This window comes from Eleutherodactylus coqui, chromosome 10, assembly GCF_035609145.1.
Source record: "Eleutherodactylus coqui strain aEleCoq1 chromosome 10, aEleCoq1.hap1, whole genome shotgun sequence".
Lineage (NCBI taxonomy): Eukaryota > Metazoa > Chordata > Amphibia > Anura > Eleutherodactylidae > Eleutherodactylus > Eleutherodactylus coqui.
This window is the reverse complement of record NC_089846.1, coordinates 49,010,525-49,026,170: the sequence shown is the minus strand read 5'-3', so window position 1 is coordinate 49,026,170 and position 15,646 is coordinate 49,010,525. Positions and strand designations below refer to the sequence as shown.

The 15,646-nt window shown below is 43.7% G+C and overlaps 1 protein-coding gene across 1 annotated transcript in view; it reads left to right on the top strand.

Annotated features, from left to right (window-relative positions):
- Positions 1–695: 695 nt before the first annotated feature.
- The window catches only part of LOC136579736 (relaxin receptor 1-like), a 335,848-nt gene continuing 320,897 nt past the window's right edge, over positions 696–15,646 (top strand). Inside the window, exon 1 of the mRNA XM_066579797.1 lies at positions 696–761. Within this exon, the coding sequence (XP_066435894.1) occupies positions 716–761 (46 nt within the window). The 5' untranslated portion in view covers positions 696–715. The remainder of the gene's footprint in view (positions 762–15,646) is intronic.

Below are 15,646 nucleotides of genomic sequence, written 5' to 3'. Positions count from 1 at the left end.
GTCATATAGTGAAAGTTACACTTCCACTTCCACTTCTTAGTACATAGCGCTCATTGAGCACTATGTACCCCGGAAAGGAGAAGACAGGCAGTTAAAAAACGCTTCTCCCTTCTCCTCTGGGTCCTCTGCTGTGACTAACGACTGAGAATCTAACCTGTTCCTACTTGATTGCAGCAGCAGAGGCTTTAATCCCACGCCATACTTCTACTATCGTCTAAGATTAAAGCCCAGAACCAAGCGCCTTATATTTACTGCACTTGGTCCTTAAGGGGTTAAAGTTATACCACACATAGAATACAGGTATCACAGACTATATATTAGACTATATGTTGTATTCATTTCCATTATGTAATACTCATCTTTGCTTTCATTTCCATGATTGAAATGCTTTTAAAATCTCCATGGAAAGTACTAAAAATGACATGACTTACAGACCTTTAGACAAGGTAAACCTTCCCATTTTCTGCACTTAATGACTAGCAGCCATTATACGTGACCTAGGAGCTATAAAGCGCTGAGTGCAGAGTCACTAATAGTGCTAATGCTAACAGTAGCCGGAATATCCAGGTGCTGCTCTGCAGATCTCTATGTACTGCGAGAGCAGCGAGTGTTGGAAAGGTTTCTGCTGGAAGCCTCCCCATACCTCCTCCTTCCTCTCGTCTATTCCCTACAATCTAGGAGTTCAGTCTCTGGCAGCACACACGGGGACATAAGGATGCTTCTCCTGCTCGCTCTTGCTTCTCTGCTCTTTGGAGCTACAGGTAAGTTCTACAAGATTACTTACCTACTGACTTTTCCTGAAATGATGCAGCTTAGTCCTTCTGCGATTCTTCAGGGTGTATTGTGTGATCCCATTCTTTACATTTGCACCATATACTGTATGTCCTACAACAAGCATAGAGTGATCCATTCTCCCTTCAAGCTTAATAAATGTTATCTCTTTAGAGAAGTCACTTTTATATTCTGTAAGATCCTCAACAATATCATACTAACGTATAAGTATAGATATAGAATGTGTATTCTCATGGTATACCATTATATACTGTACATGGTAAAAGCTGAGCATCTGCTATATGACTGAGATGTCTGATATAAGGTGTACTTTAGATAGTAGGCAAGCTTGTATAGCATAGTGCCGCACACAACCCGGAGCACTATACTATCATTATGGATCATATTAGTTTTCTGTATAGGCAAATCTTGTGGGCTAATTGGGATTCAGTAAACTTTCTTTTTATACTTTGTAACTACAGCACTTTAATTAAGACTCCATTCAGCTTGAACAGTCTACATCCTTCTGTGTACTGATGACACGGCTAGAAGTGGGCGCTCTATATGACGCATCTGGAAAGTGTGATTTCATGAAGGTCACACACCTGACCCTTCCACTTCAGAGCCCAACGTTTTAATTGCAAAGTTCCAGCAACCATAAGGCTCCCTTCAAATGAGCATATACGTATTTGCACACGCCTATTGTGGAATGAACTATGTTTTTTTGCATGCACATCTGCGTATATTACTGTACGTTTTGTGCTTACAAAGTACGTTCATTTACGTGCGGCAAATAAAGATGCGCCGATTGAATAGCTAATTAGTCTAATGCGTTCCAGATGTTCTTCTTCCTATGCAATTACGCAGCGTATCAAGCACCCCCTAGCGTAATTTGCACACACTTGCGCATCTCCATTAACTTCTATGGGGATTTGGGGTGCACAGGAAAATAGAGCATGCTGTATTTTTTTTGCAAGACCGAAATGCATAGGAAAATATTGGCATGTGAACAAACCCAAAGAAAGCAATGTGTTCTATTAACTGCGTAGTGTACTTTTGTGTGCGCAAATATGGTTGTATGAAGGGGGCCTTAATCCAACACATGCCTAGATCATAAATCAAACATGGCAGATACCTCAGGGTAGGTGGAATCCATATCCTTGCTATCAGCTGGTACTCCCAAGCTTACTGGACTTGGTCCCTCTATATGCAGCTACAGTGGATAATCACTGATATTATATATATATATATATATATATATATATATATAAAAGCTTCATTTAAAGTAATGCTATCAAAGACCCTAATTATGTCTAAGAAGATCTCCTATTATGTACCAAATGTTCCCTTACGACAATTGGCCAATTTAGGCTGCTAGTTGCTAATGGCATTCTCAAGATGGCTTTAGTAGTTACGTACATTGTCGGTCGTCATTACATTCATACGTATAGGAGAGATAATAAGAATTCATAGCCAGGACAATCTCTTCCTCTGCTTAATCCTTAAAAACATGTAGGTACTTTAGGAATGTATTTGTTCTTTTCCGGCTCTCTAGGGACCGTATAATTGTGTCTTCAGATAACTATATGCTAGGTTAAAGACTTTCAAATACACTGTATTTGCATTGATTAGAAGTTGTCATTCGGGGCTCTAAAGGGAAATGTCAGATAATGTTGTAGGCTATATCTATTGGTTTTCTATGGTGTGTATGTCTTAAACAGTTCATTGAAAATATTGATTGCCAATAGGACTATACTACGCTGATTATAAATACGGATCAATTAAAAAATATGAGTTTATGCATACAGGTAGTAACGATTACATTCTTCCTAAATTGACCAATGCAGCTGAGGTTTGCATTGTTTGAAGGAGCACTATTCGAAAAAGTCAAGTTGACCCATGCATCCTCATTGCCATGTGCAACTATCCAGTGCTGTACCTCAAATGCCAGATCTTGATACTGTTGTAGCTTTTTGAATGCTGTGGTTAAAAAAGACAATGTATTAATATAAACCAGCAACACCAAGACATACTGGTATGCTGCTATCAGAAATATTGGTCATGAGAATAGCCCTGGCTATACCTACAGGGTTGAATACACAATTCAACCTTTTATTTATAGGACATGTGTAATAAGTATTCAAATGGGAAGATGGAACAATACCCCTACAGCGCCCCCTATTGGAAGGCAGCATTCCTGCAAGTCAATGTCAGACTTTTTAACAAGCCTTTTAACAATGACTGGGAATTGTGAGCCAAAGCCAGAATTAACCATGCACAGACAGCTGTTTCAGGGCGATTGTCCCTTATCAGTGTGCTGCAGGTTTCTTGCTTGGCTAGTGAGAGGCCTATAGATATGGGTCAGGAAGGGTATTGTTTCTCCTTAAGGAGAGCACTTAGAAGGTGTGAGGAGACTTATAAGGGTGCTTTCACACGACAGTTTTTATGTTCCGTTTTTTGTGAGCCCAAACCAGGAGTGGAAAGAAAGTATAATGGAAACATTTGCATATCTTCCGTATTTTGGACCCACTCCTGGTTTTGGCTCACAAAAAACTGAACAGAAAAACTGTCCTGTGAAAGCGCCCTAGGGCCATTCATGCTACTTTGTGCAATATGCAAGTGGTAAGATGGAACAATACCTCTACAGCGCCACCTATTGTTACAATGTATATATGGAACTCAAAGTAAGTAACTATAAGGGGTCGTTCACATAAGCGTGTTTTTCACGCTTTAATAGCATTGCAAAAAAAAAAAAAAACGCATAAATAGTGTGAACAGACGATTTTCAGCTTTTAAGTCTCAAGCTTAATTAGCAGTGAAATTGCCCGTTCACATGATCGGGGGCTGTGTTGCGTGTTATCCAAATCCCATAGGAGTCTATGGAAACTCCTGCGCATCACACACCAAAGATAGGTCAGGTCCTATCTTTTCTCGCAGCACAGACCTTAGATGCAAGCTTTGCAGTGACATGTCATATCTTTCTTAGGTTCTAATAGACGTGATCTTTTCCCGTGCCTATACTGCGCTAAAAGCACGTCATGTATACAAGCCCTTAGGAGGTTAGGTTAAGGAGTTTGATTAAAGGTGTTCCTCCACTTTTGAAACCATTTGACATATCATTTAGAAGATTCAGTCCCCATCAATGCCTTGTACGAAAGCATCGTCCGACCACTTTAGATAGCTGGACCCTGTTAGCTGTGATCAAATGTACACATTCTAAGGGTCCTCTGAGATGGGACGATTGGTGGACGCGTAAGCGATTATCACACCTGTTCTTTCACACAGGAGCAATAATCATTCAGTACATGGAGATGGAACAGCCAGAAATCTCTTCTGGCCGCTCGCCTCCATTTACAGTACAGAGGTCGATCGTCATTTGCTTGTTATGTTAGCCTAAACTAAATCAGTGTTCCCCAACTCCAGCCCTCAGGGACCGCCAACAGGTCATGTTTTCAGGATTTCCTCAGTATACCACAGGTGATGTAATTATTGCCAGTGCCTCAGACATTGCCAGAGGTGTTCTTACCATAGGATATCCTGAAAACATGGCCTGTTGGTGGTCCCTGAGGACTGGAGTTGGGGACCCCTGAACTAAATGACAAAACAATAACTAAACAAATTATTGTTCATCATTCGGTCACTGGCTGTATTTACATTGAACGATTATAATTCAGTTTCCCACAATTCAGTGAGAATCAGATTGATAACACTACGCATATAAATTGGCCCTAAGGAGCACAACGTATGAAACAGCCATTAGACTGAAGTTAGGAATTTAAAATAAAGGCTTTGCATTATAGAGGGTTCATTTTAAAGGGCTTTTCTGGGACAATCCACAGGATAGGTCATGAATATCAGATCGTTGGGAGTCCACCACTTGGGAGCCCCGCCAATCAGCTGTTTGAAGTGGTTATAAGCACCACGGTCCCTTCACTGGATACCATGCATAGTGTCATACACTTCATAGCAGTTGTGCCTAGTAAATCACATTCATTTGCTTCTAGGTCACATAAGTGATGAACGTGATGTCACAGTCCTGCCATATGCTCACCTGAATGCAGCAGTCTCTTCGAACACCTGATCAGCAGATAGTGATGAGTTCTCCTGAGGGCAGGTCATCAATATTTTAGTCCCAGCAAATCCCTTTAAGCTAAAACTACTAGCACCTCTTACAACAGGGTACCTGTGGTGTTCCAACTCATCACATATGTAATTCTCTGATATGATACATCTGACAAACTGAAAAGTGAGAATTTAAAAAGCTTCAAATGCAACAATAACCCTCATGCAGGAGGGGCATAAAGAGAATCAAAGAATGGTAGAGTTGGAAGGGACCTCCAGGGTCATCAGGTCCAACCCCCAGCTCAGTGCAGGATTCACCAAATCATCCCAGACAGATATTTGTCCAGCCTTTGTTTGAACACTTCCATTGAGGGAGAACTCACCACCTCCCGTGGCAACCTGTTCCACTCATTGATCACCCTCATTGTCAAAAAGTGTCTTCTAATATCTAATCTGTGTCTCCTCCCGTTCAGTTTCATCCCATTGCTTCTAGTCTTTCCTAATAACTAGGAAACTTGCAACCAAGTAAACATATTCTTCAGGGTGGCTGTAAAGTGGCAATACAGCAGATAAGTTAGATTGGAACACATTTACTAGATGAGTTCACAGTTCAACAACTGGCCAGGTAAACCATAAAGGGAACAGAAAAGTTGAAGGACTAGGAGGAAGGCAGCCAAGGTTGCTATACTTCGTGATAAAGTTCGACATTCAGTTCTTATTACCTCGATTTTCTCGTACTCTTTATGGCAATTCAGTTGACTGCAGATTTAACTTCAATAACAGTCAAATCAGGGGATTTCTATTGAAAGCTTATATGTATCTGAGCTACGAGCAGTAGATTGGGCCAGGGTGATTAGATTTTAACTTTCTGCTATCCAATAAAGTTTCAAATCCTAATATTTTTGTGTAATAATGTTAAAAATTCAAGTTCTTCAATATAAAGAAAAGTCGTATATTTTATTGTGTAATACAATTTTTTTAAAAGATAAAAGGATTGAAATTCCGTTTTTAAAATGGCAAGTACCAGGGGACATAGGAGAGTTAACCCTTTCCAATCCACTGTCTGACGTCTAAAGACCTTCTATTTGAAGGCTGTACAGCTCCGATGTCGGAAGACGTCCGGCAGGGTATTCTTACTGTATATTACTGGCCACTCTGTTGTCGGGGGCCTCTCCAGCATGTCCCATACCGCAGTACTGGCTCTGGCCAGCAGATGGTGCCATTGTATAATGGCAGAAAGAGAAAGCCCCCTAGGAAACCCTGAATCCAAAATTGGATAGCAAAGGGTTAAAGGTGAAATGAAGAGATTTGTCACTCTATAGGCATACCAAAGGATGTTTAATGAAAGGGAGTATTTAATACTTCTACATGACATCAAATGGAAGTCCAAAAGGAGCTGACTATTTTACAGGACCACCATGTACGGTATGGATACAGAGCCTGGAGCAGTTAAAGTCATAGTGCATTTTGGTACTACACTTTTAACCTCTTAAGGATGCGGCCCTTTTTCCCCCACTTTCTTTTTTTTCTCTTTACTTTCAATAACTCATAACTCTTATTTATCCATCAACGTCGCTGTATGAGGGCTTGTTTTTTGCGGAACCAGTTGTATTTTTCAATGATACTATTTAATGTACCATATAATCTACTGAAAAACCTTTTAAAAATTCTAAATGGAGAGAAGCGGGAAAAAAAGGCGCAAATTCCACCATTTTTGGAGAGGTCTTGTTTTTACGGCACACACTGTAGCAAAAATGACGTGATATCTTTATTTTATGGGTCAGTACGATTTCTACAATACTAAATTTATATAGTTTTTTTTGCTGTACAATGTTCAAAAAATAAAATATTTTTATAAAAACACAAAATTATTTTCTGCCATCATCTCCCGGCAGCCATAACCTTTTTTTTTTTTCGTCGACATAGTTGTGCAAGGGGCCGTTTTTTTCGGGACATCCTATAGTGTCAATTGGTATCATTTTGGAGTACTTATGACTTTTTGACCGCTTTTTATTAAGTTTTTTTCTTGGAGCAGGGGTGACCAAAAAAGCTCAATTCTGACATTGTGTATATTTTTTATGACAACGTTAACTATGCGGATTAAATAATGCATTTGTTTGATAGATCAGACTTTTATGGGCTCAGTGATACTAAACATCTTTTTTATTTAGATATTTTTATTATACATATGGGTTTAAAAAAGTTTTTTTTCTTCACTTTTGTTAGCTTTTATTTTTTTAATACTTAAAGCAGTTGTCCCGCGGCAGCAAGTGGGTCTATACACTTCTGTATGGCCATAATAATGCACTTTGTAATGTACATTGTGCATTAATTATGAGCCATACAGAAGTTATAAAAAGTTTTTTACTTACCTGCTCCGTTGCTGGCGTCCTCGTTTTCATGGAGCCGTCTAATTTTCGCTGTCTAATGGCCAAATTAGACGCGCTTGCGCAGTCCGGGTCTTCTTCTCTTCTCAATGGGGCTCCGTGTAGCTCTGTGTAGCTCCGCCCCGTCACGTGCCGATTCCAGCCAATCAGGAGGCTGGAATCGGCAATGGACCGCACAGAAGAGCTGCGGTCCACAGAGGAAGAAGATCCCGGCGGCCATCTTCAACCGGTAAGTATAGAAGTCACCGGAGCGCGGGGATTCAGGTAAGCGCTGTGCTGTTTTTTTTTTAAGTCCCTGCATCGGGGTTGTCTCGCGCCGAACGGGGGGGGGGTTGAAAAAAAACCAAACCCGTTTCGGCGCGGGACAACCCCTTTAATAAAACTTTTTAAAAATGATTTTTACTTTTTTTTTTTTGTCCCATAGGGGACATGAACTTATGATAGTTTGTTGGCTCCTGCAGTACGATGTAATAGCATAGTATTACATCATGCTATAATCTGATAGGCAATCTGCAATGGCAGGACTTTCAGAAGCTCTCTGGCTACCATGGCAACTGAATGGCTCCCCATGATCTCATTATGGGGGCCGATGGGGACCCCGGAATTCTGATCGGGGCATTTAAACACTGTTGTCAGAATTGACAGCGGCATTTAAAGGATTAACAGCTGTGACCGGCTGGAGTGTTGATGGCGGCTGTTGCGGGCGGGTGTCAGCTGTACAAAACCCACATTGTATGGAGTGGGATCGATCCCTCGATCCTCCATGTCATAACTGTACATCATGGAGCGTTGATGAGTAGTGAAACCTTCTTAGTAGCATTTAATGAAATGGGACTCGAGTGAGGCTCTATTTTTAAGTCACTTTAGAGACTATATTATATATATTCCCTCTAATTTAATGCATAAGGGGATGTACTGTATAATAATAGTATTTAAATTTAACATCTAGTAAATTAGATCTAGGAGCATTCAGATTGTAACATGAGGATTGGTTGCTGCACATCCATTTTCCAACAAAAGCTGTTTACTAAAGACTGCAGTGCAGTGGATTTGATCAGTCCCATGGTTCAGAGGAAGATTCCTGGTATAAGCATTACTGCTTAATTCCTCGGTAGAACCAGCTCTGCAGGAAAAAGACATTACAGTTATAAGGTTCATTCGCGCGAGCGTGTTAGCGCAGCTAAGTTACAAGTGCAAAAAAACACAACTATTAGAACCAATGGATCCCTATGGAAACGTTTAGACAAAGGAATTTTAGGCGAGTTGAAAAAAATAAATAAATACACCTAAAATAATAAGATATTTGCAACTGAAAGCCCACAACTAAAATTTCCTGCTGCGTGAAAAGATAGGATCTGACCTATCTTTGGTGTGCAAAGCGCAGAAAACTCCATAGACTCCTATGGGGGACTATGCGCTGCGGCTGGCCATTCATAATTTAGGGATATCTTAACAGCGGGGAGAGATGAATGAAAGCCACGAGAGAACCCCCTTCTCTGCAGGTCTTCCCTTTATCTCAGCTGGGCTGGAGGAATATCTCCAGCAGCAGCGAGAGCGGGGTTCACCTGCAGGGGAGAATGGAGTAAATCCCCAGCAGCGGGGGAATCCCTTATTCTCCCCTGCAGGCAAATCCTGGCATCGCGCTGCTGGGGATTTCCTTATTCTCCCCTGCAGGAGAACCCCGGTCTCGCAACTGCTAGGGATATTTCTGCAGCCCCGCTGAGATGAAGGGAAGCCCCGCTGAGATGAAGGGAAGCCCCGCAGAGAAGGGGGTTCCCCCAGGGCTTTCCTTCATCTTTCTCTCTCTCCTCCTGCAGCAGCAACATGCAGCTCCGAATAATGTGAATGGGCAATTTTACCGCTAATTAAAGGGGTTGTCCCGCGCCGAAACGGGTTGTTTTTTTTTTCAACCCCCCCCCCCCGTTCGGCGCGAGACAACCCCGATGCAGGGACGTACAGAAAGCTTACCGGAGCGCTTACCTTAATCCCCGCGCTCCGGTGACTTCTATACTTACCTGTGAAGATGGCCGCCGGAATCCTCTTCTTCCGTGGACCGCAGCTCTTCTGTGCGGTCCATTGCCGATTCCAGCCTCCTGATTGGCTGGAATCGGCACGTGACGGGGCGGAGCTACACGGAGCCGGCATCCTGCACGAAAGGCTCCATAGAAGAAAGCAGAAGACCCGGACTGCGCAAGCGCGGCTAATTTGGCCATCGGAGGGCGAAAATTAGTCGGCACCATGGAGACGAGGACGCCAGCAACGGAGCAGGTAAGTAAAAACTTTTTATAACTTCTGTATGGCTCATAATTAATGCACAATGTATATTACAAAGTGCATTAATATGGCCATACAGAAGTGTATAGACCCACTTGCTGCCGCGGGACAACCCCTTTAAGTTCGAAGCTTGATTACGTCCATTCACACTATTTTTTCACACAGTTAGCCGCAATTTTTTTATACATGTAACTTTGTCATGATTTTCATGCTCATGTGAGTGAGGCCTTAGATGAACAGACGGCTGTATCAGGGCTACCGACATGCTCTTTGTCTCATTTTAAAGCTAAAGCATGTTTGTAGCCCTTACAGAATCAGAGCTGTTTGAAGTAGAGCCAGGAATATTGAACTTTAAGGCCGCCTGCAGACAGCCGGGCCAGATCCCGCTGCAAGAATTCCCCCTGCAGGGACCAGCGCGGCACTCACCTCTCCCGCGGCTCCGGCTCTTTGATGTGCCGGCTGCTGGTCACCCGGCGCAGAGCGGAGCCGTCAGCCAGGGAGTGACATTTCTGTGTGGGGTTCTGCTTATGACCTTACACTAAATTCTCCTTTAATATGAACCTCTCACTCCCATTTCCAAGATGTCTCCATAGCTGCACCAGTTCTCTGGAATGTGTTCCCCCAAAGAATCAGGTTACTTCCAAACACTGACAGGGCAGGGTCACATGAGTGTCATTTAATAGCGAAGTACGCGTACATAATACGTGGTGAATGGTGTCAATAAATGCACATTAATTTTCATTGATCCATTCACACTTGCGTATATACATTGCATGTTCTATTTTACCGCATATCACGCGCAATACAGCCCTAGTGCTCTCTCTGAACACATAAACGCTGTATATATACAATTACATTGCGTATGTGTGGAGTTTATACACAATGTCACGAAGAAACAGAGAAACGTGAAATGTAAGAAAAAATTTTACAAGTCACACTACACGTGATTGTAATCCTGAATTACACTATGGCGCGCAATGAACACACGCTCGTTTGAGCCTCGCTTTAGGTGTGCCCTAAAAGCACATCTTTTTAGGCAGGCCTACCATGTTCCCTAATCTAAACTCTTCTACATGGACCTTGCCTCTTGGAACCTGAGCCCTTGTTCCCACTGTACCTCTTAGCTGTTTATACACAAATAGAGCTAAACTGCTGAGTCTCAGCAAGGGGAGGTGGGGGGAGCTAGTGTGCTAGGCTCCAGTCCCCTCTCCGTCCCTTGTCGACTGTCAGCAATGAAAGGGGGCAGGATGGGACAGGAGCTTAGCAACTAGCTCTCGCCCCACCCTGCTACCTCCCATTGCAAGGGGCGGAGAGAAGGGGAGAAGGGGGTGGGAGTTTATATGGGCATCGTATAGATGGGCAGTGTATATCGGCCAGGTGTGAAAGCGCGGCCAATATACGCTTGTGTGAATAAAGCCTTATGCATAGTATCCGTCATGTCATGATAGTTTGTGCTCCTGGGTCTTGTAGTACTATGTACTTTCAGAAGCACAAGGCTGCAGGTGTGGCTTATTTGACTGGCTGATGGTGTGCATTGCCCCAGCCAGCAAATCACCACCGGTCTGTGCATATAAATACCAGCCCCTCTCGCTAGAAGTTGTTGGTTATTAGACATATCTGCTTTTAGAACCTGATAGCATGTGGTTCTGTTTGGTTTTTGTCTATATTCCTCTCCTCTGTAGGTGTGCAGACGGCTGGTCTGTGTAAACTTAGTGATCGCTCCAAACGGGGGATGCAGAACACAAGTGGGGATGCTTGTCTTCTGCATCTAGCTGTTTCCTGCTGGGAGCGCTCCTGCTGGACCGCTGTGTTCTTCATATGCAGCCTGTGTTCAGTGAGCAGGATACAGCTGAAACAATAATATTAGCTGTATCCCGCTGTAAATCCCTGATAAGGCTGATCCTTGTCCTTCAGCATGCTGAAAGACAACAATCAGCGACTGCTTAACGAAAACTGCACAATGTCAGTGCAGTTAGACACAACGATTATAAAAATAAATAAATAAATCTTGGTATTTGTATAGCGCCAACTTATTACGCAGCGCTTTCAGGTAATTATTACTTATTACCCCCCACCAAGCTGGGTTCTCATTTTACCGACCTCGGAAGGATGGAAGGCTGAGTAGACCTTGAGCCGGCTACCTGAATCATCCAGGGATCGAACTTGCAACCTTCAGGTTGCTTATACTCTGCGCCACACGAGGCTCATTTCCCTCAAAGGTGGCTTTTTGATAGAATTTTGAGCGATAATCATTGTGTCTAAATGGGCCTTTAGTCCTGCTTGGTTCATGTCTGAATGCCCACCGTCTGCAGATGTGTGGACACCTGTGTTTGAACTTTTCTACACCATCTGTTAAAATCTGCGCATCTTTAGTTCTTAACTGCAAGATTAAATTCCGCAGTGGAAAAGCTTTCAGCTGCAGAATCAGGCTTTATTCACATGAGTGCTGCAATTTTTGGCTGAAAATCCCATGGATGAGAGGCTGCTGTGACCAAGTCGCCGCTGCATCTCCCGTTTTCTCGCCCATTCAGACAGCCGGCCTGCGGCGTGAATACACTGCAGCCTGGAACACCGTCGCTGGGGGTAGAGAGTTCAGCTCTGCTAATCTCCCTCTCCGCCCCTTGCCAGCTGCTGGCAAAGGGAAAGGGCAGGAAGGGGTGGGAGCTTACCAGAACTAGTCCTGCTAAACTCCTTCCCCCTCTGCCTGCCGGCGGCTCCCATTTGAACTAAGTCCTGTTTGTAGTTTGCAAAGTCTGAAGCTGCTCTGTCCCTTTTGGGAGTTCCCTGCCTCTTTGCAACTAGGGTAAGACAGGTGTTCCCTAGGTTCCCGTGTGGGGTCATCCTTATTGGGACGATCGCCACGCTTTTAGGCAGGGTTCCCCTCCCCTACTTCTTTAGTGTAGGGTCAGACTTTCCCTTTTCCCTTACTTTGGTTATCGTCTCATTTGGTGATCTCCATGTCTGGTCTTGTAATATATTTACAGCTAGAGGGATAAATATGCACCCAGTTGTGTAGGTTAGGCTGGGTTCACACGGGGCGGATTCCCATTGGAAATCTCACAGTTTGGCCGCAGCGAAAAACCGTGAGATTTCTGCCGGGAGAAGCGCTGCTTTAAAACCCGCGGCACTTAGCTGGGGGTTTTAAAGCGGCCTGGCCCCTTGCACTTCCGCTGCGGCCGGCGCTCCCATAGAGGAGAGCGCGGCCGCAGCGGAAGAAGTAAAAAAAATGAACATGCTGTGGCCAGCGAATCCGCGCTGCAGTGCGGTTTCTGCTGTCTTTGCCGCTGCAGATTTGCCGTCCCGTGTGGACGAGATTTCTGACAAATGTCGTCCACATGGCTGGCAAATATGCCCTGTGTGAACCCCGCCTTACTGTTCACATGTTCTCACGAATGTAGCATCACCCTATGTGTATACTTATAGTCTGCAAGCCAGTGCGAGCAGGCCCCTCGCCCCTATCGTTTCAACTTCACATCTGTTTACTGCCGTTTGTTACAACTTACTTCATGTATATATCCCCCGATGTCTAAAGCGCTGCAGAATATGTTGGTGCTGTAGTTTGATATGTAGCACTCAAAGCAGCTTTTCTAAAAGGATCCAGTAAGCCAAATATTGAACTCCATTTGTTTGACTGTTCCATTGCCCTTTTGGATTTGCTGTTGAGCACCACTGAACACTTGAGATAGGTCAGCTGTGTCCAGCAAGATTACCTGCAGAGCGCTTTATGTTTCACCTTTTTCTCATTAGTAGAGTTTTACATTTTTTTTTAGCATAAAATGGACATAAAATGCTGTGGCCGGCTTCACATGGACATATTTGCACGTAATATGCAGTGAACAGAACCCATTTATTTCAATGGGTTCATTCGCAAGCGCGTTTTCGGCTGTGAAAGAAAAATAGAGCATGTTCAATGCAAGTGCACGTGTAATGGGATGTGTGAATCACTGCGCAATTCCACGAAAAAGACACATCTGGAACTCATTAGGCTAAACAGCCATTTAAATTGGTGTGTGTTCGTCTGCCATACGCAAAGGAACATGCCCTTCGTGTACAAAAAGTACAATAAAATGCACCATTACTAGCCCAAAAAAGACTTGCTCTTAGCGCTAAGGCGAAGCTGGCCTAAAGCCTAAGTCACACGGGTGTTTTTTCCCGCAATTTGCAGATCGCATAACGGATGCGCATCTGCTAATCGCGTGACCGGGGCCGACGATTCGCTGAAAAATCTGCACCTAGCAGCGTTTTCAGCGAAAGGGCCCGATCAAAGGAGCCCTGCCTGCTATCCTCTGCCACAGCTGTGGCACAGCTGTTGCAGAGGAGAACGATGTTCGCCCATTGAATTCAATGGAGCCGGCAATACAGCCAGCTCCATTGAAAGCAATGGGCTGCCAGCAAGCGCTGTATGAATTTTCGGGGACGGGCTTAAAATATAAACCCTTCCCTGAAAAGCATCCTGCAAATGTGTAAAAATAAAAAAAATATATATTCTCACCTTTTTTCTGCAGCCGGAGTTCAGCCGCGTCCGGCCGGCAGTTCTCCTGAACTGCTCTCTGCAGTATTCAGCAGGCGGGGATTTAAAATCCCCGCCTGCTGAATGGGCTGCCTCTGGTTGGTCACAGCCCTCACCAATCAGAGGCAGCTCTCACTCACCCATTCATGAATTCATGAATGGGTGAGTGAGTGCTGCCTCTGATTGGCTGAGCGCAGGGACCAATCAGAGGCAGCTCTCAGCTGTTATTCAATAGCTGAGAGCTGAACAATGATTTTCAGCCAGAGAGAGATAGCAGTGACCGCATGCTGTGTTCTACACTGGAGCAGCTGATTACATTGTATCCTGCTGACAGCCTGCGGCAGCCTGTGGGCGGGCAATGTGGCTGAGTGCAAAGTCCAGACCACATGTTGGGATTTGCAAATAGCTGCTGGAGGCTCATTCACATGCAAATTAAGCTGATAAAGTGCTAATGCTAATTAGTGCCCATTAGTAGTTTATGCAAAATGATAGCTAGAACTGTCAATCTTTCAATTATTTGAAAGACTGTCTTTACATGTAAATGAGCCTCTACTAGGTGCTCCTCTTTACTGTTATATATTCAAGGATGTACCATGAATTCACAGGACTTAACTTTGGAATTCGTTAAATCACGATTTTGCCACTTCATGAAACCGTCGTCATTGAATCTCAGCAGACTCATCATCACCATAACATCTACAGGGTGGCCACTATAAAGTAGCCCAGCACCATTCTCTTATGAAAGCTGTCTAAAAAAAAAACCTGTCTTTGTTGTCCATAGCAACCAGTTAGAGGCGCTGCTTCAAGCTCCTGGGCCCCAATGCAAAATATGTAACAGGGCCCCCAACTATAATGCTTTATCCATAGTACTGGGGTCCCTATATGGGAAAGAGAGGCCTTATGGGCCCCCTAAGGCTCCTGGGCCCGGGTGCAACTGCATCCCCTATTTTGCAATATACCAATGTATGACAAGTTGACAACCAATCAGAAGCCGGAAGGACACTTTCTTGGTGTATGCTTAATCATAAAAAGGAGGACTGTTAGCACTACCTTCTTAAATATGGAGCGCATTATGGCAAAGGCGTTAACCCAAATCTTCTTTGTTAGTTAATTGATAAACAGCACATAACGCGTTTCACGTGAGCTCCTGATGGGTTTTTTTCCTGCACAATTACACTGTTTCGCGCATTTCCTAGCATATTTGTGTGCATTTCCACATCCCCATTTACTTCTATGGGGATTTTTTGTGCCCAAATGCGCAGGAAAATAGAACTAATGTTTGTTTTTTTAAATTGTGCAACCGAAATGCGCAGGGTAATACATGTATGTGAACGAATCCATTGAAAACAATGGGTTCTATTCTATGCGTATTGCGCATGCCAATTTTGCAATTACACCCATGTGAATGTGGCCTTGAGGTTAATAGGATCCTGAGCTACTTGGGACCTAAAAACTCCTCTCATCTATATATATAAAATTGAATGTAGTCCTGTCTGTGTGTATGTCTGTCTGTGTGTGTCTGTCTGTCTCTGTCTGTTTGTCCTTTATGCGCTACTACACCATTCATCCGATCGCCATGAAACTTTGGGAAGTTGTTGAGTGCACGCCTGGGAAGATTATAGGCATACTAAAACTATCCTAC